This window comes from Sceloporus occidentalis, unplaced genomic scaffold (genome assembly GCF_023333645.1).
Source record: "Sceloporus occidentalis isolate IW3139 unplaced genomic scaffold, rSceOcc1.0.p SCAF_197, whole genome shotgun sequence".
NCBI lineage: Eukaryota > Metazoa > Chordata > Lepidosauria > Squamata > Phrynosomatidae > Sceloporus > Sceloporus occidentalis.
The window spans coordinates 1333853-1357631 of record NW_028317177.1 but is presented as its reverse complement, the minus strand read 5'-3'; the positions used below and the strand labels follow the sequence as shown (position 1 = coordinate 1357631).

Here is a 23779-nt window from a genome sequence, read left to right as displayed (position 1 = left end):
TCCAGGATGTTTTGCTGTCTGTCCAGATGTTTTAACTTAGGATAAAATTTGACTTGATTATTCAATTCAAATCTGGCCTCCGAGGCTTCAACTGACTGACTTGTTTTCCTTTTACCCCCCTTTACTCTTCATTTGAAAATGTCAAAGAGAGAGAGTCAAAGGATCGGAAATAGTTCTTTGGAATTTCTACTAGGTACTCTGTTTAGGGTGCAGTCCAAGTGCAACACAAGGGTCAAAGCAAACAAGCGGCTTCTGACTGCAAGAACTGGAGAGACATCAGACAAAGATTTCAGCCGAGATTCCCAAAATATTTTTCAAATAAGAGAAGACTTAATCTAATGGCGTCCAGGCAGGAAATTTCTTCATGGATTAGGAATCTCACATGGGTTCTGTCATATGATCCCATATTTTACAGTGGAATACATCTAATGTTTACAGATTCAGATAAGCAATAAGTATGTATTAATGATCACCTCATTCACTTATCTGTTACCTTTTTTAAGTTACTAATTATGGTTGGCTGGTTTGGGCAGCCTTTGTAAGGACGGGGGGGGAGATAACTTTTGATTAGATAATCCCAGCTCTGCCAGATCCTCATACGGATCTCATCTTACAGCAAGGTATATTTAAAACCTAACTTAGAGGAGTTCTATTTTATTTGGCAAATGTGTGTAGTCATAGATTTATTGTTTGCACTTGACCATGCGCTATGTACCAAGCCATGTTCTATATTTACCGTAACACAAAAAAGGCTATTGAGCCGAGTCCTGTGTTCCAGGGCATGAAACAGACCTCTAATGTTTCAGCTCTGTGATTACTGGCAACATCGACAATCCAACCGAAAGGCCGTCTTCACACCTTAACCTTAACCCCTTTTGTGCTCCTTAAGCGGTAACATTTTATGTGCAATAACATGGTTCTCTGTATGCATGGATGAGCACACGTTGAACATCATTAAATAATTATTAGTCTCTTTCATAAAGCAACATAACGCTCCATATCATTCAGGGGACAGACCGTACAGGTTATGCGACCACAGAAACAGATGTTGCGGAAAGCACTCTTTGACTGGGTTGGGTGAGTAAGTGGCCTTGGGACCAGCAATAGACTGGATCTAAAGTAGGACACATTTGAATTGTGGACCAATTACTCAGATCATATAAGGTGTCCAGCTGAGTTTCTACACCTAAACACAACGTACCAACAGAACAACAGAATTATCTGACCAAAAAACACACATGCCCCAACCGTATCCCAATTAGAAGAGGAAAGCCTAGGCCGGCACAAGCCAATGCTGGAAATGCCCAGGGGGGGTTAATAGCAGTCTGTCCGTGCTGTTAAGCTTCAGCTTGGCGTACACATGATGGCTACGTTATTAACCTGACACTGTTTTGAAACATCTCCCCCAAACAATGCATGGACACAGGCAGCGTACAAGTGGTACATGATATTGTTGGAAAAATACTTATGTTATCGAAAATATTATTTGCTTACATATAAGGAAGTAGAAAATGTCATGATATATGCACCAGTCCCCGCCAACACGCTTCCTCTATAATATTCTATATATATATATAGAATAAAAGGTCAAGTCTGGGCCATTTTTAATTATGCAGCTTAATAGGTGTAACCTGCTTGAAAAGTAACCAATCATAATGATGCATGCTATTACAAGTAGATAAGATGCTATATAAACCATGTAATCTAAACATATAATCAGACAATGCTTCGACTTTTGTGTGTTATGTGCCTTGTCTCGATTATGCGCATGATCTAAATAAAGGAAAACTCTTTCTCAAGAGAATTCGACCATTAATTCGACCAACAGATATACATATTACTTTTCTAGACAAGAATTAGGAGATACAGAATTTCTCTATATGGTTATAAATCCAGAACATATGACGCATACATTTTAAGGGGAACCATCATGAACACTATAAGACGTTTATTAGAGTGCATACTCACCTTACTGGTGGAGGACAGTATTAGAAAGAAAAAACATTTCCACTGTCGGTAGGGTGTTGCCACCACTACCTTTTCTTACTGTGGAAAACTCTAACGCTTTGAGCTTTAGAAATATGAGCGTCTCTGCCCTCTGTAGGGTGCCCACGTGACCTTGGCCATGAAGAACATGAAATCTGGAGGGCTTTATTGTGGAATTAGCTTTTTTTTGGGACACCGTGCGTCACCAGTAAGTAAATATGAACTTTACATAACAATAAACTAATACATCATTATTTTGAATAATGATTAATACGCTGACAAACTATTGAATGCAGATGTATAACTACATACATATATCTATGTTTTCTTTCAGTTAATACCCCAGATAGCTTTAAGGGGCTTTTTGCAGAATTTTTGGCAACAGACCAGGTTACCTTGGGCTTATAAGGCCGTCTCATTACGAGATGATTATTATAGAATAGTAGACAGTGTTAGAGGATATGGGGATCTTCACGGTTATCAATATATTGCAGTTATACGTGATGTTCTTAAAGCTAACCTGTTGAATTAACCCTTTATAATGCAGTGTTTTGTACATTCCATAGTAAAGTCTTGATGGGATGTAGGGAACCTACACGTTATCTTAACACTGTAAATGTCAAAGAGATGTGCTTCTCTCCTCTTAGGCTCTAAGGTGCCTGTAAAAAAATGTGTTACATATATATATAAATTTTATTTTGCATACTTGAAATGTAACTACATTTCTTTTAATATTGTAGACTACTTAAAAGCACCAACATAGTCTGCAGCTCTGTACAACAGGCAGATACAGCCTCCAAGTAATTGATGACCTTACCCACATTGAAATAAGACAGGAAAACAGCCCAGAAAAAAAAAAAAGATTCTCAAAGCCTGTCTGCGACCAAGTCTGTGGTTTAAAGCCCAGCAATAAAGACTCAAATTTCACACTGGATAGAATTCTAAACTCATGAATAGTGGACTACATGGGACGGATCTCTTACCTTACGCTTCCCAAGAGATGTGGAGCTGGATGTGACTTGTGGTTTGCAGTACACTCCAATCTCATTTCTGCTGTTTACAGAAGTCTGACAGATCTTAATTGAAAAAGATACCTTCAGCTTCCAAACTCAAATAGACCGGAGTGTTATCTGTAAACAGCTTCCTGCTTGATACTTTTCAGCTGCTCCGCGGGATAATTAGGGACTAAGTGTGGGAAAGCTGGAAACGCCACGTGACGCACAGATGCTTTGGGGGTATGTCCTATTTTTCTGAATTTTTTAGTCCAAAAAATACGAATAATGTAGACGGTCAGGCTGGTTCTGGTCAGGATTAACATTTAGAGCAGAAGACCTGCCTCAACATGATGCTCATCTATAAAGGGGAAACATTTTGGAGAGGGTTACATGCATTTCAATGCATTGAGGGAAGTTTATTTCAAAGAAAGAGAAATGTTAGAGGTTGTAATCTAAAACTAGAGGATCCGTGGTTTAGATGTCATGTAAGAATGTTTTATTTCACTGAGAAGGTGGTACATAAATGGAACAGCCTTCCAGCAGTGGTAGAGCCTTGAGACCAAAGTCTGATTAAGGTCATCAGGAAGAACAAGCAGACTAGATGGGCTGGATGGTTCTTATCTGCCCTCAATTCTGTTTCTATGAAATATACAGAAGTATTTGTTTAAAGCTTATGGAACTTGCCTGCGTTATTTTTTTACACCAATATGATTGCAGTCCAGAAGAAGAATTGGATTTCCACACGTCTAAATTCTGTACTAGCAACATTATTCCTGACATTTTTTTTGCCTTTTATTGACTGTAATTCCCAGCTCTTATTTATTGCACCCACACAAGCAATATACTGTTTTCAGGAAAAAACTGAAGCCATTTATATACACTAGAATTTAGTATGGAAAAAAAAATAAGTAGGTAAAATATGAAAAAAAAATCCACATTATTGCAGTTGGTTGCTTGTAAGTACAGAAAAGAAACTTTGTTTTTAATCAAAATGTCAAGCTTTTGGGATGTTATATGGTCTCAATTAGAACAGACACAACTGCACATTTCGAGTTTTAAAACTTGGAAATGTTTCCAATGGATTTACTGGCCCCACGTCTCATTTGAATCAGTAAGAAGTGGCCAAATGGATATCTGAGCTCCAAACTAGGGATTCAATTCAGAATTGGGTGTGCTTTTTTTGTATAATAGTATAATTGGTTTCTAACTGAAATATTAAATTAATTTATTTATTTGCATGTTCATAAATTATTTGATTACAATTTTTAGATGGTTCAGTGTTGCAATATGTATTTTTGCATAAAGGGGTCTGAATATGCTGCAGAATGCACAATGTTTTTATAAATGTTCTCAACAAATAGTATATATATTTTTTTTACTTTGTGTATATTTGCTTATAAACACTAGTTTATAATGAGGGTGTGATTTTCTATCAATTATCCCTCTCTCTCTTCTTTCCTAGTTGGATCAAATAAGTTGGGGAGCTACTTACAATATCACAAAAATGAGTACACCCCTCACATTTGTGTAAATATTTTATATTTTCATGTGACAATGCTGAAGAAATGACACTCTGCTACAATGTAAAGTAGTGAGGGTACACCCTGTATAACAGTGTAAATTTGCTGTCCCCTCCAATATAACTCAACACACAGCCATTAATGTCTAAACCTTGGTGGAAATGTCCAAATTGGGCCCAAATTGTCAATATTTTGTGTGGCCATCATTATTTTCCAGCACTGCCTTAACCCTCTTAGGCATGAAGTTCACCAGAGCTTCACAGGTGGCCACATCTCAAAGCTCACTTCTTCAGAGATGCATACCATCTTAGCTGCTAGAAATTCATTGTCATTGATACAACCCCCACACTACCTCTGACCCTTTCTCTGTGCCTTATGTTTGTCACCCCATTCCCTCAAGATTGTAAGCTTGCCAGCATGGCGCTCTCCACCTAATGTATTGGTTTGTCTTGGTCTGCCAATTCTCATCTTGTCAGACCCCTTGAATATGTATTTCATTAAGAGCTGCATAGATTGCTGGCGCTATATCAATTAAAGATAGTAATAATAATCACCGGGCTGGTGGATGTTAGAGACCTTGCACTCCCCCTCCTTCCGTTTGAGGATGCCCCACAGATGCTCAATAGGGTTTAGGTCTGGAGACATGCTTGGCCAATCCATCAGCTTTACCTGCAGCTTATTTAGCAATGCAGTGGTCGTCTTGGAGGTGTGTATGGGGTCGTTATCATTTACGGAATACTGCCCTGCGTCCCAGTCTCTGAAGAGAGAGGATCATGCTCTGCTTCAGTATGTCACAGTACATGTTGGCATTCATGGTTCCCTCAATGAACTGTAGCTCCCCAGTGCCGGCAGCGCTCATGCAGGCCCAGACCATGACACTCCCACCACCATGCTTGCCTTTAGGCAAGACACACTTGTCTTTGTAGTCCTCACCTGGTTGCCACCACACACGCTTGACACCATCTGAACCAAATAAGTTTATCTTGGCAAACTACATGCTTTCTTGTGCATCATCTTTAGAAGGGACCTATTTACGCTAGGTTTCCACTTGGGTTTTTTTTGCTAAAAACGCCCATAATAACACCAGTTTAGCCATTTAGTGAAAAAACGCTGCTGCCAGATGTTAGCTGTTCTTCAATAGGAAATCGCACAATGCCATATCCACTTGGCGTTTTTCTGTTTGGCGTTTTTTCAGTCCTCTTTGGTGTTTTTCTGCTTTTTTGGGCTCTGTGGCAGTTTTTCAAAATCGCAGCATGTTGACACTGGCGTTTTTTTGCAAGGAAATCTTGGCGTTTTTCTCCAGTAGAAGTCTATGGGAGAGAAAAACGCCATGAAAAAGCCATGTGGGTTTATTGCCTTGGCGTTTTTATGGCGTTTTTTCCCACAGTTACAATGCAGAGGATGGCCCCAGTATCTGTGTGTCCTACGAGAAATAGGCTGGAAACAAACAGTTTCACACAAAACAAAGTTCATATTGAATTTTACACCATTTGGAACAAACATGCCATTACAAACAAACCAACTGGATCCTGCGTGCCAAAAGCAACAGCAAACAATTTGCACCATCATTTGGGGCCAATCTTCCTAGAGGAGCAGATATTCGGAATAAAGCATGCCTTACAAACCACAGAAAAGAGCCAAAAGTGTCCGCCGGGGCATGTTTAAGTAGAACTCTACCAAGGAAATGACATCAGGAGGGGGCAGATACTTGCCATTTATTCTAATCCCTTTTAGCTGGGTGACAATTCTAACGTGTAAAGGCTGGAAAAATGCTAAAACGCCAGAAAAAACTCAAGAAAATAACGCAGGACAAAAACCCAAGTGGAAACCTAGCCTTAATGCAGTGCGCGGCGTATGGGCGAAGCACTGACAGGCTGTCAGGACCCGGGCGAGCAGGTCTGGTAGGAGTCCATGTGCAGGGGATACGGGGGACTCTTTCTGTACCTATCTCTCTGTCACCATGCATAAAGGAGGACAGACAGAGTAGCAGAACTGGAAAGGACGGGAGCTGAGGCAGAGAGACGGGAGCAGAGGAAGGGACAGGCTCGGGAGCTGAGGCAGAGAGACGAGAGCTGAGGCAGGTACCGGCTCGGGTGCAGGTGCAGGCACAGATGCAGGTGCAGGCACAGGCTCGGGTGCAGGCCCACTGGCAGGTAAGCCCACAGGCAGGTTCAGGCACAGGTACAGGCTCGGGTGGAGGTACAGGTACAGGCTCAGGTGCAGGTACAGGTACAGGCTCGGGTGCAGGTACAGGTACAGGCTCGGGTGCAGGTACAGGTACAGGCTCAGGTGCAGGTACAGGTACAGGCTCGGGTGCGGGCCCACTGGCAGGTAAGCCCACAGGCAGGTTCAGGCACAGGCGAGGCCCACTGGCAGGGCGGACGGGAACGGAGTACTACCGGGCCAGGCACATGTACAGGTTCATGCACGGGTACGGACTTACGCTCGGGTACTGGATCATGCACGAGTACCGGCTCAGGCACGGGTTCAGGTTCAGGTTCAGGCTCAGGCACGGGTTCAGGCTCAGGCACAGAGCAAAGGCACAGAGCAAAGGCACAGAGCAAAGGCACAGAGCAAAGGCACAGAGCAAAGGCACAGAGCAAAGGCAGTCCTACAACTACAATGCCAAGGCCCTGACTGAAGGGCAGGGCCGGTCTTTTAAAGGCAGGGCTTCACTCAATTCATGAGGCGCAGCTGTACCTGATAATCAGGTTCAGATCACTCCAGAGCGAGGAGGGTGGCCACTAGTGGTAACTGAAGTATTAGCCTGAAGTATAATTCAGCCATGGTTCAGGCAGCAGAGAGTGGACCCTGACAGTACCCCCCCCCCTCAAGGAGCGGCACCCCGGCGTACAATAGTCCCATTAGACGCCATCACACACTCTGGTGACATGGCCTTGGGTGTGCTGGCCTGGGCACTCCCACAACGAAGGTGCCGAGTACATAGGGCTCCAAAGAACGGGATTGGGCTGTGCAGGAACTGGACCGGTTCGGGGCCGACGTGCCAGGCTTACCAGACTTCCGCTCACGCAGCTGTTGCTCGTAGCGGTTGAGGTCTTTCCTATGCATGATTGTCCCATCAGAGAACAGGACGTTACCGGGGGCCCCAAGGGAGTGTCTAGCGGTCTGGGGTTCCTTGTTCTGGTTCCTAGGAGTGATGGGAGTGGTAGTCCCAACCGCACAAACACCCGTGGTATGTTGGAGCTCGGGTGTGTATGCCATATCATCCTCTGAAGAAGCATCGTCCATGTCAGACCAGTCAGGGTCGTCAGACATGGTCTGGGGTTCCTCTGACATGGCTTCAGAAGGCGTAGGTTCACCTGGTGCCATGACATGAGAAACCTCTGGTTCACCGGGCTGAGGAGACGGGGTGTGGTCCAGCTGTGACAGGTTGCTGGTGTCATATACTGGTTCCTGGGCACGGGGTTGGTCAGTGTGGGTTGCGGGTGGCTTAGCAGGTTTCCACGGACAATATGTTATCCTATGACCGGTCTCACCGCAATAATAACACAAGTTGTCCTCTCGCCGTTTTTGTTTCTCTTCTTTGGTGAGAGGCTCACGCTTAAAGCTCTTCTGTGGAGCTTTCTTGCCCTTGGTCTTGGTCATAGGCTTTTGTTTAGTGCTATCGCATTCCAACACAGACCTTACGGATTTGCACAGCTGCAGAAGACACTCCACCAGTACCTCCAGAACTGCAGTCATCCCCGCAGACTCCTTGGCATGGCCTTGGCATTCTGTCAGGACCCGGGCGAGCAGGTCTGGTAGGAGTCCATGTGCAGGGGATACGGGGGACTGAGGCAGAGAGACGGGAGCAGAGGAAGGTACAGGCTCGGGAGCAGGGGCAGAGAGATGGGAGCTGAGGCAGGTACAGGCTCGGGTGCAGGTGCAGGCACCGGCTCAGGTGCAGGTGCAGGCACCGGCTCGGGTGCGGGTGCGGGCTCGGGTCCGGGCGCGGGCTCGGGCGCAGGCTCGGGTGCGGGCGCAGGTGCAGGCCCACTGGCAGGTAAGCCCACAGGCAGGTTCAGGCACAGGTACAGGCTCGGGTGCGGGCCCACTGGCAGGTAAGCCCACAGGCAGGTTCAGGCACAGGTACAGGCTCGGGTGGAGGTACAGGTACAGGCTCGGGTGGAGGTACAGGTACAGGCTCGGGTGGAGGTACAGGTACAGGCTCGGGTGCGGGCCCACTGGCAGGTAAGTCCACAGGCAGGTTCAGGTACAGGTTCAGGCACAGGCACAGGCGAGGCCCACTGGCAGGGCGGACGGGAACGGAGTACTACCGGGCCAGGCACGTGTACAGGTTCATGCACGGGTACGGACTTACGCTCGGGTACTGGATCATGCACGAGTACCGGCTCAGGCACGGGTACAGGAACGGGCTCTGGCACGGGTACAGGAACAGGCACGGGTACAGGAACGGGCTCGGGCACGGGTACAGGAACGGGCTCGGGCACGGGTACAGGAACATGCTCGGGCACGGGTACAGGAACATGCTCGGGTACAGGCTCGGGCACGGGTTCATGCGCAAGCTCAGGTACAGGTAGCGGCTCAGCGCAAAGGCAGTCCTACAACTACAATGCCAAGGCCCTGACTGAAGGGCAGGGCCGGTCTTTTAAAGGCAGGGCTTCACTCAATTCATGAGGCGCAGCTGTACCTGATAATCAGGTCCAGATCACTCCAGAGGGAGGAGGGTGGCCACTAGTGGTAACTGAAGTATTAGCCTGAAGTATAATTCAGCCATGGTTCAGGCAGCAGAGAGTGGACTCTGACACAGGCTGACCCCCACCCCTTCAACCTCTGCAGCAATGCTGGCAGCACTCATATGTCTATTTCCCAAAGACAACCTCTGCATATGACACTGAGCATGTGCACTCAACTTCTTTGGTTGACCATGGCGAGGCCTGTTCTGAGTGGAACCTTCCCTGTGAAACCGCTGTATGGTCTTGCCCACCGTGCTGCAGCTCAGTTTCAGAGTCTTGGCAATCTTCTTATAGCCTAGGCCAGGGGTAGGCAAACTTCAGCCCTCCTGATGTTGTGGACTCCATCTCCCATAATGCTCTTAGTCATAATGCTGGCAAAGCATCAAGGGAAATGTAGTTCACAACACCTGGAGTGCCAAAGTTTGCCTACCCCTGGCCTAGGCTATCTTTATGTAGAGCAACAATTCTTTTTTTCAGATCCTCAGAGGGTTCATTGCCATGAGGTGCCATGCTGAACTTCCAGTGACCAGTATGAGAGAGTGTGAGAGCGATTAAGCACCAAATCAGTGACAAGAGCGAGCTCCCATTAAATTTAACAGGAGCTTTTTTTTCTTTTTTTTTTTTGCATTACCGCACAGGTGTCTGAGCAGATCCCCTTCCACAACATTCACTGAGCCAACGCTAACTAGGTGCGAATATATCACGATTGGCTGTATCTATACACTTTCATATTTTTTGCAAGTTATGGGGCAATAAGTATAAGTAGCATAATGCTATTTCAAAATCATTTTTTTCAAAACTGGTCATTCTGCCCCCATGTGCCATTTGGGACATATTTGAAGCCAGTCAGTTTAATTTACCCCCATCAAACTAGACAACCCAGGGGTATTTCAAATGCTAGTATATCAACTCTTTCCATACACATTATATGGCAGTGTTACACAACATTATGTGTTCAGCAACATCTCCTGACTACAGTGATACCCTCCATGCCTGGGTGGGTTGGGTTGGGTTGTTGGGGTTAAAAGGCCATTTGGGGCATGTGCAATTCAGTTTTTGAGCTTGGAAATTCTGCCTCCATATCCTATTCATTCTATAACTAAAGTTACCGTATTGGCTCGGATATAGGCCGCACCCTAAAAGTTTGGTGCTTTTTTAAAGAAAAAGGTTTTTTCTTTAAAAAAGCACCAAAAAACATGCTGCCACTCTGTCTCCACCCCCGCCCCCCCGAGATATGCTGCCACTCTGCCCCCCCCCCCCCGACTTACCAGAGCAGACTCCCGGGTGTCTTGCGGGGCCGGCGGGGGACATCTACGTAATACGCGTATACAACTTGATGTGCCGGCACTCAGCGGATGTGCCGGCACTCAGCGGATGTGCCGGCACTCAGCGGATGTGCCGGCACTCAGCGGATGTGCCGGCACTCAGCGGATGTGCCGGCACTCAGCGGATGTGCCGGCACTCAGCGGATGTGCCGGCACTCAGCGGATGTGCCGGCACTCAGCGGATGTGCCGGCACTCAGCGGATGTGCCGGCACTCAGCGGATGTGCCGGCACTCAGCGGATGTGCCGGCACTCAGCGGATGTGCCGGCACTCAGCGGATGTGCCGGCACTCAGCGGATGTGCCGGCACCGGAAGTTGTATACGCGTATTGCGTAGATGTCCCCTGCAAGACACCTGGGAGTCTGCTCTGGTAAGTCTTGGGGGCAGAGGTAAAACGCATCGTGCGGACGGTCACCGGCTGCGGCGATGCGGGTAAACAACCTCCGCAGCCGGTGACCGTCCGCACGATGCGCTTAGACAAACTCCTGTGCCGGCACCCCCCCCGAGTGGAAAGTGCTGGCAGGGGAGGCTGTCTGAGCGTATCAGAGAGTAGGATGCAGGTCCCCTGCACCGCTGCGGGGGATCTGTATCCTAACCCCGCTGCCTGCCCGGGACTGCATGGAATTTTTTTTTTTTAAGCATTTCCTTGAAGCCTCAATGTTAAAGCATCGCAGCAACATCAGCTGAGCAACGAAAGCAATAATGGATTGCTTTCTACACCCATTTAACCCCATGACATGCCAGGCAAATCAACTGTACTGAAGGGGTTAAGCTCAGGAGCAGGGAACTCTCTAGCCCACTATTCTTGCCAGGAACTTTGTGTAAAAGCATAAGATGAAAAGCTTACGGGCAGGGCTCCCAACATTTGATGAGTCACTATGTGTTAATGTATGTTTGTTAAGCACGTTATTTGAAGAGTACAGCACTTAATAAAAGGTTGTAATATGGTCTATGACTAACCTAACAGTAGTGGGCACTTGAAGCTACTCTGTTGCCATCTACAGGACTATGACTGTAACTCTCCAATTGTTTTAAAAGGAAACGCCCTCCAAAATGAGTTATTACGATACGTTAAAAACAGATGTCCAGAAAGACTCTTGCTTTACTTTTTTTTTTTATCCCTTTAATGACAGATTGTAATAAACGCCATTAAAAACCGAGGACATACTACTACATCTTCTGCTACAGTCACCAAACGCTGCCGATTGCAGTCACCGCAACCCAAGGCAGACTAGCAGGAGCCAAAAGGGGCCGCTCTCTTGAATGCAATTGTCGGGGAACCAACTACCTGGCCTTTGGCAGTAACCTCTACCTCTCTTTGGTCATGCTATAGTGAATATTTTTTTTTTTTATTGCATTTTCTATTACTTGATCACCTTGTTATAGAGCAATTAGTCTTTCTATACCTGCCTATTTTGGTTTTTTACACTTTGGGGTTGAATCAGGAGCGTTAAAGAAAAATTCTTAATGCCGATTTAAAAAAATAAATAAAGCGGATGTGCATGAGCCAAATCCTATGTATTTTATTGCACTAGCTAGTTTTGTAATCTTACAAAATGTATAAAAACCTGCATATTTCAATAAATATTTTTAATTCTAGCCAAGCTGCATATCTACATAAAAATAACCTTGAAAGAAAAAAAAATTGTGCAAGGGTGATATTATACGTTAAAAAAATGCAGAAGTACTAAACAGCCTTGGGTCCCTAAGTGGTGGTTTTAAACAGCACCATATTCGTGATTTTACATGTCCTAGTTCCCATATTGCCATGTGATAAATAGCTCAGTTCCAACCATCCAACACTGCCATAAACAATCAGCACAAAATGTGGCGTTAAACCAGATAAAAATGTCACAACAGATAGGTCTGCAGATAAACGTTTACTAGCCGAAAAGGAAATAAAAGTTGTTGCCAATGTTAAAAATTCGCAAATGTTATTTCATGGCACTTCCCATGTAACCTCTCAGGAGTTCTATTTTATTCTCAAGGAAGTAGTTTAATCTGACTTCTTGATCCTCGCATAGTACACTACACATATCTATTTACTAAAGACAGGACCGCAATAGTATAACCCAAAGCCCGTTGCAAGCTTTCAGGGAAGCAATTATCTCCGCTGTGCAGTTTAGTCAACAGTAGGGCTGCAACTAACGATTATTTTAATAATCGATTAGTTGGCCGATTATTTTTTCGCTTAATCGGATAAAAAAAATAATATGCAAATTTTTTGTTTATTTAAAATAATTTAATGAACTGGATGTTAAAAAACAACTTAAAATTTACATTAACATTCTTATTTTGTTATGATGTAATAAAAAACAATATTTTCAAAGTACAAAAACCCAAACACAATATTTATGAAACAAAATAACCCCAAACATTCTGAAAAGAGGTGGACTATTACTGTTCAAGAAACTTTGCACCCAGCCCTGGCACTTTGCACCCAGCACTTTGCCCCACCCCTGGCACTTTGCACCCAGCCCTGGCACTTTGCACCCAGCACTTTGCACCCAGCACTTTGCACTGTGCCCCTGCACCCAGTCTCCAACTCTGCCCTGCCCCCACACTCACACCCTGCACCCACACTCTGCCCTGCACCCAGTCTCCAACTCTGCCCTGCACCCCCACTCTGCCCTGCACCCACACACCCTGCATCCCCACCCTGCACTCAGTCTCCTACCCTGGCCTGCCCCCCCCCACCCCCACTCTGCCCTGCATCCCCTGAAACCCCACCCCCGCGAACCGCTCTGTGCGAACGGAGCCACTCGCACAGAGCGAACCGCTCTGTGCGAACGGAGCCACTCGCACAGAGCGAACCGCAACTAAAAGAAGGCGCGTGTAGCGGAAGCGGGGAACGCTCGCGGAGGTAAGTAAAAGGAGCCGAGTGCTCCAACAACGAATCGATCACTCGATTAATCGATAACGGAAATCGTCGACAACGATTTCCGTGATCGATTATTATCGATTCGTTGTTTCAGCCCTAGTCAACAGCTTACCTGGCATCTGTTTGACAAAAATTAAACATGTAAATAGAGCATGCAGATTCTTGGAAATAACTATGAATCCCTCCTGCAGACAGCAGTCACATCTCACTCGTCCATTGATCTTTAGTTGAAACTCAATGTGAAGAAACATGTATCCTGCATGGTTTTTCTCCCCAGTAACGGCCCAGAGGCTCTGGGAAGTTGTAGGAATATACAGGACGCCGTCCACACCAGACCAAGGCCCGGGGACGCGCTTGCTCTCCAACGTTGTGGAAGGGGAATATACATCACTGCGCCATACGACGCTGCGCTCCCGTACGCCACCAGGACAGAGCCTATGAGAGCAACCTCACGGGATATCCACGTTGGTTTGAATAATGCTTTCCGTTCCTCTAACAATCCTCAAACGTTGACATTTCCCTCCCTGGTCTTTGGAGGGAAACTCTAGCCTTGACACCTTCATACTATCGTAAAGACACTGAATTATGAAAGGGAGCAAAACATTACACAGCACCCCAAATTGCATTCTTATTCAATTGGAAGAATACAAACATTTATATTAAATGTGCATTGTTTAAAGCTTAACTTCAAAAGATGATTAAAAAGCACATTTGCACAAAACTTGACACAACAGTGAAACTATTGCTGTTCTTTGGGATTTTTTTTACTTTACAGTAGGATTTATCCCAATAGAGCTACATTAAACGTAAAGCAGCACAAGACTATCCGGTTACTCTGCCAATAGGTTAAAAATATGGGGCTTTATCTGACCCTGCAGAGTTACCCAAAGACCTTTTCTTGCACCACAAAAACCCAATGGGATAGAAATAACCTATCGCCAATACATAAATCAGCTAACATTAATACCTTAAAGCTCAGTATGGTTTAGATGGAGGGTTAGAAAAAAAGAAAAAAAAACGACCAGTAACAAGGAATATTTTTTTATTATTTCAGTTGCACTTTACAGCTGGAACTCTGGGAATTCAAAAACCACATCTTTGCCTGTGAGTTTCTTGTAGACACCAGAAAATGTCTCCACCTAAAAAGGAGGGAAAAATATTCAGAATTACATACTTACAGCAAGTCAATGGCATTTTTTGCTGGAAAAGTGTAAATAGTTTTATATGTTACATTTTATCTTACTTGAATCCTGTCATCTATATCATTTCTGAATGACAATGTTTCCAGTCATTAACATAACAAGTTTGTTGTATCCTGCATGGTTTGTCTCCCCAATCATGGCCCGGAGGCTCTGGGAAGTTGTAGGAATATACAGGACGCCGTCCACACCAGACCAAGGCCCGGGGACGCGCTCGCTCTCCAACGTTGTGGAAGGGGAATATACGTCACCGCGCCATACGACGCTGCGCTCCCATACGCCACCAGGACAGAGCCCATGAGAGCAACCTCACGGGATATCCACGTTGGGTAAAGAGATAACCAAGGGTGAGTAATGGTAACATTTAAAGCAACTGGCATAAAAAAAAAAAGGTTTCATTAGTAGACTATACGGCCATTAAGATTACAAACAAAACTTGCTTTGTTTATTTTGCCATTAAATTTTTAGCATTAATTTTGTTGGTTGAGCCAATCTGAATTAAGACTACTACCTTGTGTTCAACATTGTTCTGTTGTGCTTTGTCCAAATGGACCTTGATAAGCCGGCTGCCGTCCAATTTTACACGGATTCTCTTGCCCACGATTTCACTTGGGAAGACCAAGTCTTCCAAGATAGCATCATGCACTGCAGTAAGGGTACGGCTAAAAAAAGAACGCACAAGTCAGACATCACAGCCTTACTCCACAAGAAAAATATACATTTTAAACAGTCCAATAACTCCTGCCTGCATTCGATGTACGGGTCTAAAAGGTCATTTCCCTAAATGCGAGTAGAACACTTTAGCTCACCAGCTTGACCTATACAAGAAAGCAGGGCATGCCTGGTCCTGCATAACAGCGGCATTCATTAATCTAATTAAATGAACTTTGCATTACACAGAGGAATGGTTTTTGCACATTAGTGTCAGTTAAAGAAACAAGGCCCAGCACATGATACGCTAGCTGTATGAACATAAAGAATCTTGCCTTTTGTGTTAAATGGGCATGTTCAGAAGAGGGGAAAAAAATTATTGTGAAGAATGGGACACTGTCCAGGTAACTGGTATGAAGGCATTGGGTGTGCAAAGTAATTAAGTTGACCCAGTATAAAGAGAAAGTGTACAAAACAGATATGGCAAATTTACACAAAATAAATCCTATTTAAAAGTTTTATAGAATCAATGTAGCCTATTGGCTATCAATTATGAAGTTAAGCACAGAATTAAAAAACTCGACAATCCATAACTAAAAATGAAGTCTGCTATCCCAGCACAAATTTCAAATAAAAGCAAAAAAGTTAGTTAATAAAACCAAACCAGCCGCATAACACAGATCACCGATTAACACCACCAGTCGGTTTTCATGTCTTATTGTTTGCAATCCGTGCACCAGGTGTGCTTTTACATACAAAAACTCAATGATATTTCCCACATCTACCAAGATAAGTCACTAGGGTATGGAAGAGATTTATAGCACTTTGCAGATTGTGTTTAAGGAAAGGGCAATATACATGAACTAGTTGTGCTGTATCCTGCATGGTTTGTCTCCCCAGTCACAGCCCGGAGGCTCTGGGAAGTTGTAGGAATATACAGGACGCCGTCCGCACCAGACCAAGGCCCGGGGACGCGCTTGCTCTCCAACATTGTGGAAAGGGAATATACGTCACTGCGCCATACAACGCTGCGCTCCCATACGCCACCAGGACAGAGCCCATGAGAGCAACCTCACGGGATATCCACGTTGGTTATAATAAACATGCATTTGGGAGAACATTGACCATTACTGGTGTTTGTATATTTTAGAGGTATTTTGGCACCAAAGATGTACGGACTTGAGGTTATTTTCCTTAGGTTCCCTAGTTAACACACTGCGTACATTTGTGCCGATACACACCTACACGACAAGTTTATTATAATGGGAGAACGTGTCATTACCCACCTTCTAGGACGTTTCTGCTTGTTTTTCGTGCGGCTTTTTCTTGTTGGCTTGGGCAGAATCCTTCTCTATTGGGATAAGGACAGTAAGTAACTCGTATTCAAACACTTCTCAACGGCCAAATAAAAGTACACCACAAGACGTTCCAGCATCATAACTGTCAGAATACATGTTATTTGTGAGTTATAGACCAAGTGGCAAAAAGCCGTATAAAAAACGGGAAACATTTCATTTTGAAAACTGAATATTTGCCCTTAAGCATTTAGACAATTTTTCTTCAATAACTGCTCAATTAAAAATAGCATCAACATTTTAAGTTTTCTGTATCCTGCATGGTTTGTCTCCCCAATCACGGCCCGAAGGCTCTGGGAAGTTGTAGGAATATACAGGACGCCGTCCACACCAGACCAAGGCCCGGGGACACTCTTGCTCTCCAACGTTGTGGAAGGGGAATATACGTCACTGCGCCATACAACGCTGCGCTCCCGTACGCCACCAGGACAGAGCCCATGAGAGCAACCTCACGGGATATCCACGTTGGTTCAATAACTCATAACATTTCAGTAAATAAGTTCTATGAACTTTACATAAAATTATTTGAACATAGCCTACTACAACTTATGTTTAATGGTTTTAAATGTTAAAGGGATAATTAAGCCATCAAGCACATAATGCATGTAATAGCTGCATGTCCCTATTAACTGGAACACGGTAAGCTGGAGATATAAAGCAGGTATTTTTTTTACTTTACAGAAAGGGTGGTTGGTAAGTGGAACAGCTTCCCATCAGAGGCTAAAGGCCAATACAGTAAGGAAATTTAAACATACATGGGATAGATTCAGCGTTGTTTTAAGCAAAGAAGCCTAAGCGAAACATGCACTGGCACTAGTTTCCATAACATGTTGGTGATTTCTATGCGCAAAGCCAGTTCCTACACTTTATCAAGGAGTGGCGTTTCATTTTAAGGACCCTAGAGGAAGATATTGAGTGAATACAGGCGTTTGGAGGAGGGCTTCCATACAGACCATGCCTTTGCCTGCTGTACACAAGTTATTAATGCAGCAACCCAATGAGACAAACATGTATGCGCTTGATACAATATATCAGTAACCGCTATTGGCAAAGGCTATGAAGTCGTTAAGGATGACCAGGATTTAGCATTCAATTGCAAGACTTCTGTTTGCATGGGGAGCTTTAATTTGGACTTAGCTGAAGCAGCAACTGTATGCTTAGGACAGAGCGCTGTTGCTGGATTGAAGCTACAGTCATGCATTCTTATTTGCTTTGTTCATTGCTGCTTCAAATGCTTTTTCCAGGTCCAGACAGGTCGTAATGTTTGAGGTGTTTTTGTATTTTACCCTCCTATTTTAAAAGCACTTGTATTTTAAGTGTCTACACAGTGATCTGTCAGTATATGTTGTATGTTCGTATGATGGGGAGTGTACTGAGGTCTTACATTGGCAGGGCTCATGGTTTCCATTTTTTTTTTAATCCATATAGTTTGGTCTAGACAGTTTTTCCTGCTGGGCTATTAAGGGTAATGTTCATTTATATTTTATGCTCAAGTATGTTCAGTATGCCTAGAAGCCTTATATATCTTATGAGTGAAGTGACATAACCCTTTTGTTTTTGGTAAAGCTTTATGTCCAACACAAGACCAAGGACTAACTCAAGATCCTAGTCTCTGCAGGAGGAAGAACTGGCTGACTTGGTGGTCGGCCAAATGGTTCTGATCTAAAGTCAATTTACAGATTCCATTACATACATTATAAAAGAGCCCATAAGATTGGTACATAAAAACTAGTCACTAACATTTACAGAAGACACAATCATACCCTCCAGGACTGCTCAACAATCAACACTTTGATTCACCTGAGCAATGAAGACCACGTGTTTGCCGCTAAATTTCTTCTCAAGCTCACGAACCAGCCTCACTTGAATCTTCTGGAAAGATCTCAGTTGGGGAACAGGAACGAAGATGATGATAGCTTTTCTTCCACCACCAACTTCAATTTCCTGTTGGGAGAAGAGCGCTTCACGAATTAGAAGACATACATGAATTGTACTTTTTTTTCCCCCCCTTGCAATAGCAGCAAAAGCTTTTTCAAAAGTGACAAGATCCCCAATATCCTTAGCCTGGCTCTATAACTCATTGACAGTTCATCACGCTCACTTTGGCATATCAGGAACTTAGCCTTAAAATATATATATATATCCTGCATGGTTTGTCTCCCCAGTCATGGCCCGGAGGCTCTGGGAAGTTGTAGGAATATACAGGACGCCGTCCGCACCAGACCAAGGCCCGGGGACGCGCTTGCTCTCCAACGTTGTGGAAGGGGAATATACGTCACCGCGCCATAAGACGCTGCGCTCCCGTACGCCACCAGGACAGAGCCTATGAGAGCAACCTCACGGGATATCCACGTTGGGTAATGCCAGCATAATAAGAAATGCCACTGACCATTTCCGGACCTATGTATGCACACTTCATGTACCAGATGCTCTATTGCCACATTAAATTATAAAAAATTAGCTGTTGCCATGACCAATTTAAACCTATGTACTAGGGTTACAGACCACACAATATTGATGTTTTAGAAGTAATTTCCCCACATTTAGTTATTGCCCCAGCTTTAGTAGTTAAGGCTACTATGTAAGTGAGTTAAGGGGAGGCAACAATAAGGCTGGTAATCCAAAAATATGCTAGTTTTCCCACATTTAGCCATTGATCTAAGCTTACATATGTAACTAAATATCCCTAAACCAATTAGAGCTCAAAAAAAATAAAAATTACAATACGAGCTACAGATGTTTTACCAAATTCTCTTTAACATACCTTTGCTGCTGTGATGTTCAGCTCTCTCAGTTGAGCTTTAAGGTCAGAGTTCATCTCCAGCTCCAAGAGAGCCTATAAAATTAAAGCAGAATGAAAAATATTGTGTGCCAGCGCTCAGTTTTGTAATCGCTGTTTACTGGCAAACTATTGAGGAATCATTGCAGCCTGCAAATTGAAAATGTATCCTGCATGGTTTGTCTCCCCAATCACAGCCCGGAGGCTCTGGGAAGTTGTAGGAATATACAGGACGCCGTCCACACCAGACCAAGGCCCGGGGACGCGCTTGCTCTCCAACATTGTGGAAAGGGACTATACGTCACTGCGCCATACGACGCTGAGCTCCCGTACGCCACCAGGACAGAGCCCATGAGAGCAACCTCATGGGATGCCCATGTTGGGTAAGCCGGCACCTAAATTTACCCATTTGCTATATTTTAATGCGTTTCCCAGAACCTTACATTTCCAGAAGTCTAACAATTTCCTGTAGTAAGTTATATTATGCATGTTCTTCACAGCAAAGGAAAGTGCCATAGAACCCAAGGCCATTATTGACCTATACACTATGCAGTTTATTGTGCACAGTAACTAGAGCCACTACTTAAAACCCAGATTAACAGCGCTAGTGCTACAGAAGGTCAGAAATAAACCAGTACAAAATGTGAAACTATGAATTTATGCGACCTATGGGGAAAGTGTGAGAAATCTAAATAAAATTCTTACACAAATGTGCCTTTCGGCTATAATGCCAGAGGAAATTAAAGTTCACGTGTGCTGTGTACATGTGTGCTCTCTTGGCCATGCCAAATCATCGCTCACTTACCTGGGAGATACCCGACTCAAACTCGTCGGGCTTTTCGCCATTAGGCTTCACGATTTTGGCGCTTGTACTGAACATGGCCTTTCTGCAAGAATTAAGAGCAAATTCAGATAGTTAGCCCAATCTTTTAAACTGTCTATCAGAAGCACAGCCTGGCCAGGCGCTCATCCATGCAATAAGCGACACCGATTACCTATTTCTCAATATGTACCGACCCACTCAACACACCCCAAGCATTTCTATTCTATCAATGTATCCTGCATGGTTTGTCTCCCCAATCACAGCCCGGAGGCTCTGGGAAGTTGTAGGAATATACAGGACGCCGTCCACACCAGACCAAGGCCCGGGGACGCGCTTGCTCTCCAACGTTGTGGAAGGGGAATATACGTCGCTGCGCTCCCATACGCCACCAGGACAGAGCCCATGAGAGCAACCTCACAGGATATCCACGTTGGTTTCAGATACTTATAAAGGCAATGAGTATTTTAACCAAACCCTGTGTTTAACATAATACATCAAAATATATACCGACTTAAACACATTAATCCAACAGAACATGGAGACCAGCATTACCCAAAACCAAGGCAGTGCAGCCACTACTCTAACAAAGTCACATGTTAAAACTCAGATTACGTATACAAAAAAATATATTACACACGCACACTAATACAGGCAGGTCTAGGTATGTGCAGGAAGCAGAGAATTACAGATATATATAATATATATAACCAATAATAATGAAGACCATACAAAGTAAAACACACGAGGGCTGCCAAACCGGATCACACGTGCTGAGCACCGGCTAGCATCTCCCAGAACTCCCCGCATTTCCCCCCCACAACCACCATTACTCGCCGGCCACTAGACTGAAACCTATCGCCATCAGTCTCCATCCTCCACGGGGGAAGCACCCGGCGCCGACATAGCGGTTCGTCTGCCAAGGGGAGCCCCTGAGCTGCCCAAACACGAAGTCATTTCGGTCCCCGAGTGAGAGGAAGAGTAGGTAAAAGAAGACATTAACAGCAGACGCTCAGCTGAACTCACCGTCCTCTCTCAGTGACGGCCTAGGAAGAGGGCGAGATCCCGCGAGAGCGGCCCGGATCTCGGTGGAACGCAAAGGACGACGGGTAATTCGGCCACCCTCTTTCAATCATTTTGCACGCTTCCAACGTACGTGCGTCACGGGAGCTGTGCTGGTTAAACGCCGAAACAAGTAAGGGCGGAAGTGTTGGCAATCGTGGTAATGAATGAGAAGCGCGATCCTGACAGAAATTAACGCAAAAATCAGACTGGCTTAAAGTCTCGCGGGAGCGAGTGGCCGGAATAAAGCTGGTTACTCTAGATACATGATTGAGAAGACGTTATGGGCAGGGGCGTAATTAGAAACCACAGGGACCTGATGCGAAAGTTGCCCCGGGTCCCCCAATTTCAACAGCTAGTCTGTGCCACCATTGCCCCAACAAAACTGGTCTTGCCCACCCTTCTAACATTTGTAAACACACTTTCACAAATTACATGCACGTACTCATACTCACTACTAACACACACTTCATCTCACCCCACTTACGCATCCATGTTCACACCCACAATTATACATCCATAAAAACACACACAATTACACATCCATGCTCACACACAATTATGCAGTCATGCACACAATTATACATCCATGCTCACACACAGAGAATTGCATATTTATTCACACAATTATACACCTGTGCTCACACACAATTACACATTCATGCTCACACAAACAATTATAGATCCATGCTCACACACAGTTACACATTCATACACACACAATACATTCATGCTCACATACATATATACAAACACATATACATATGTTACCTCTTCCCGCTCCTGCAGCTTTCTCTCTTTCAGTTCCTGTCTCCCCGTGCTGGTTCAAAATAGTTTAGAAAGGACCCTTGCGACCTGGACTAAATTTTGAAGACATATGATAAAACAGGAAGAAGGGGTCGCACCGGGTCCCCTAGAGGCACGGCCCCGTTACAGCTGCAATCTCTGCGACTCCTGTAGTTACACCAGTGGTTATGAGGGTTTAGGTATAAAAGTGTTACCCATGAAAGCTTATATAATATAAACTCATATAATGTAGTGGATGCATGGAAGGATAATCTATCGGAGGTGGTTTATTCATTTGTGTTAGCATTCAATGGGCTAATCTGTTGTTGATTTAAATGTGTTTATTTGTGCATGGCCTCTGTATCTGTTCTGGCTAGAGGTGTCATCTTCCCAGAGGACCCTGGTGGTGATTCATGGCCTAACTGATAAGGATCCTTAGTTATAGGAATTCCATTCCTATCTTAAGTGGAGGGGTTTTCCATCACCTTTACCCCACCATAACTTATTGGCAGATCAAAGATGGGAACCAATTCTTGGAAAAGGTGTCATATAATTGGTCATGTGGCCAGAGGGGTGTCTTGAAAAAGAGTCTGATTTAGGGGCAATGCAGCCACCTCAAAGCAGAACTCCAAGATATACTCTGATTGGAACAACATCATAAGAAACCATCTGGACTAAAGGAGTTCCCACAGTCCGCATTATTGAAGAAACTCGTGAGTGAGGGTCCTGTTTGCCGTTTTTTGGTTTTTTTTGTATGTCTTGTTTTTTGTAATTCTGGCACTGTGTAATATTTGTCTTTTTGTTATTAAAATATTCATAATCCAAGTCTGTCTAGTATTGATATCCACAAACCCTAAGAGAGGATAACACGTTACCATATTGTTATTAAGTTCTACAGGATATATATATATATATGTTGTTTGCCCGGGGTGGGTTGATATATATATAGAGATAAATGTTCTAATGCGGATTTCTCACGAATCCGGTATCAAAATCATGAGTGGTGGCAGACTACCTGGGGGGATACAGGCAGGATTTGGGGGTTAATTTGGTATAACTGATGTCTTGTTAAGGGGTGAAGTTAGTAAATCCAGAGGCCTGGCGCTATTAACCCCTTCATGCCCACGTCCTGCACACCGTCACGGCTTGGCAAGTAGTCCTGACTGTGACACCAGGGGTCAGCACAGTTTTTTCCCTGTGGGAGGCCGGCCCATTTTTGCTATAGTTACATTAACTCGATAACCTTAGCATAGACTTTACACTTTATTTAGGGGAACCTGTTTTTTCAGGACAGTTTAAGCTTGTCACGTAACTATATACAGTGATAAACTCCTCCCAAAAATCCCAAAATGTACTTTTTCCCTAGCATTTCCTTCAAGAATCCAAACCAAATGCTAAAAGTGATGAGAATCCTGTTATTATGTCTAATATATATATATATATATATATATATATATATTTATTAATGTGGCAACAATTTACACAGCCCTAGTTAATTTATCTAGAAGGTGTAATCGGACACAAATATAGATTGTCTATGCAACCAACGTATAACACGTTAATTACTAAAAAACAAAATATAGGTACAAAATACCCATGTCCACAAGTATGGCAGCCCTTGTCTACCTTTGTTATGAGTCTGGCTGAAAGTATTGGGTGTTGTAGTCCACAAAAGCTCATCTGTCTGTTTTATTATTAATAAAATGTCTCTTTTATTTTAACGG

General features: G+C 44.2%; 1 protein-coding gene and 7 non-coding genes across 9 annotated transcripts; all 8 read right to left on the bottom strand.

The window, feature by feature from the left end:
• Positions 1 to 13650: 13650 nt before the first annotated feature.
• On the bottom strand, positions 13651 to 13872 carry LOC149278250 (small nucleolar RNA SNORA73 family). Its single transcript, XR_016278779.1, has one exon. It is a non-coding gene; the product is annotated as a small nucleolar RNA SNORA73 family (small nucleolar RNA).
• Positions 13873 to 14456: 584 nt separating this feature from the next.
• LOC149278244 (small ribosomal subunit protein eS7-like) lies at positions 14457 to 20269 on the bottom strand. 2 transcript variants are annotated; one of them, XM_089502189.1, is made up of 6 exons: positions 20193 to 20269; positions 19373 to 19444; positions 18409 to 18552; positions 16540 to 16604; positions 15114 to 15264; positions 14457 to 14542 (listed from the first exon to the last, which is right to left on the bottom strand). In XM_089502189.1, exons 1-6 carry the CDS (start codon positions 20265 to 20267, stop codon positions 14465 to 14467), a joined length of 585 nt encoding a protein of 194 aa, XP_089358315.1. In that variant the 5' UTR covers positions 20268 to 20269; the 3' UTR covers positions 14457 to 14464. The 2 variants fall into 2 exon arrangements, with proteins under 2 accessions (XP_089358315.1, XP_089358314.1); XM_089502188.1 differs by having other exon boundaries at positions 14463 to 14542; positions 15111 to 15264.
• Positions 14710 to 14931, bottom strand: LOC149278249 (small nucleolar RNA SNORA73 family). Its single transcript, XR_016278782.1, has one exon. It is a non-coding gene; the product is annotated as a small nucleolar RNA SNORA73 family (small nucleolar RNA).
• On the bottom strand, positions 16124 to 16345 carry LOC149278248 (small nucleolar RNA SNORA73 family). Its single transcript, XR_016278775.1, has one exon. It is a non-coding gene; the product is annotated as a small nucleolar RNA SNORA73 family (small nucleolar RNA).
• LOC149278247 (small nucleolar RNA SNORA73 family) lies at positions 16856 to 17077 on the bottom strand. Its single transcript, XR_016278780.1, has one exon. It is a non-coding gene; the product is annotated as a small nucleolar RNA SNORA73 family (small nucleolar RNA).
• On the bottom strand, positions 18744 to 18965 carry LOC149278246 (small nucleolar RNA SNORA73 family). Its single transcript, XR_016278776.1, has one exon. It is a non-coding gene; the product is annotated as a small nucleolar RNA SNORA73 family (small nucleolar RNA).
• On the bottom strand, positions 19549 to 19770 carry LOC149278245 (small nucleolar RNA SNORA73 family). The gene has a single exon (XR_016278781.1). It is a non-coding gene; the product is annotated as a small nucleolar RNA SNORA73 family (small nucleolar RNA).
• A 168-nt stretch (positions 20270 to 20437) lies between the features above and the next one.
• Positions 20438 to 20644, bottom strand: LOC149278243 (small nucleolar RNA SNORA73 family). Its single transcript, XR_016278777.1, has one exon. It is a non-coding gene; the product is annotated as a small nucleolar RNA SNORA73 family (small nucleolar RNA).
• Between the last annotated feature and the right edge of the window lie 3135 nt (positions 20645 to 23779).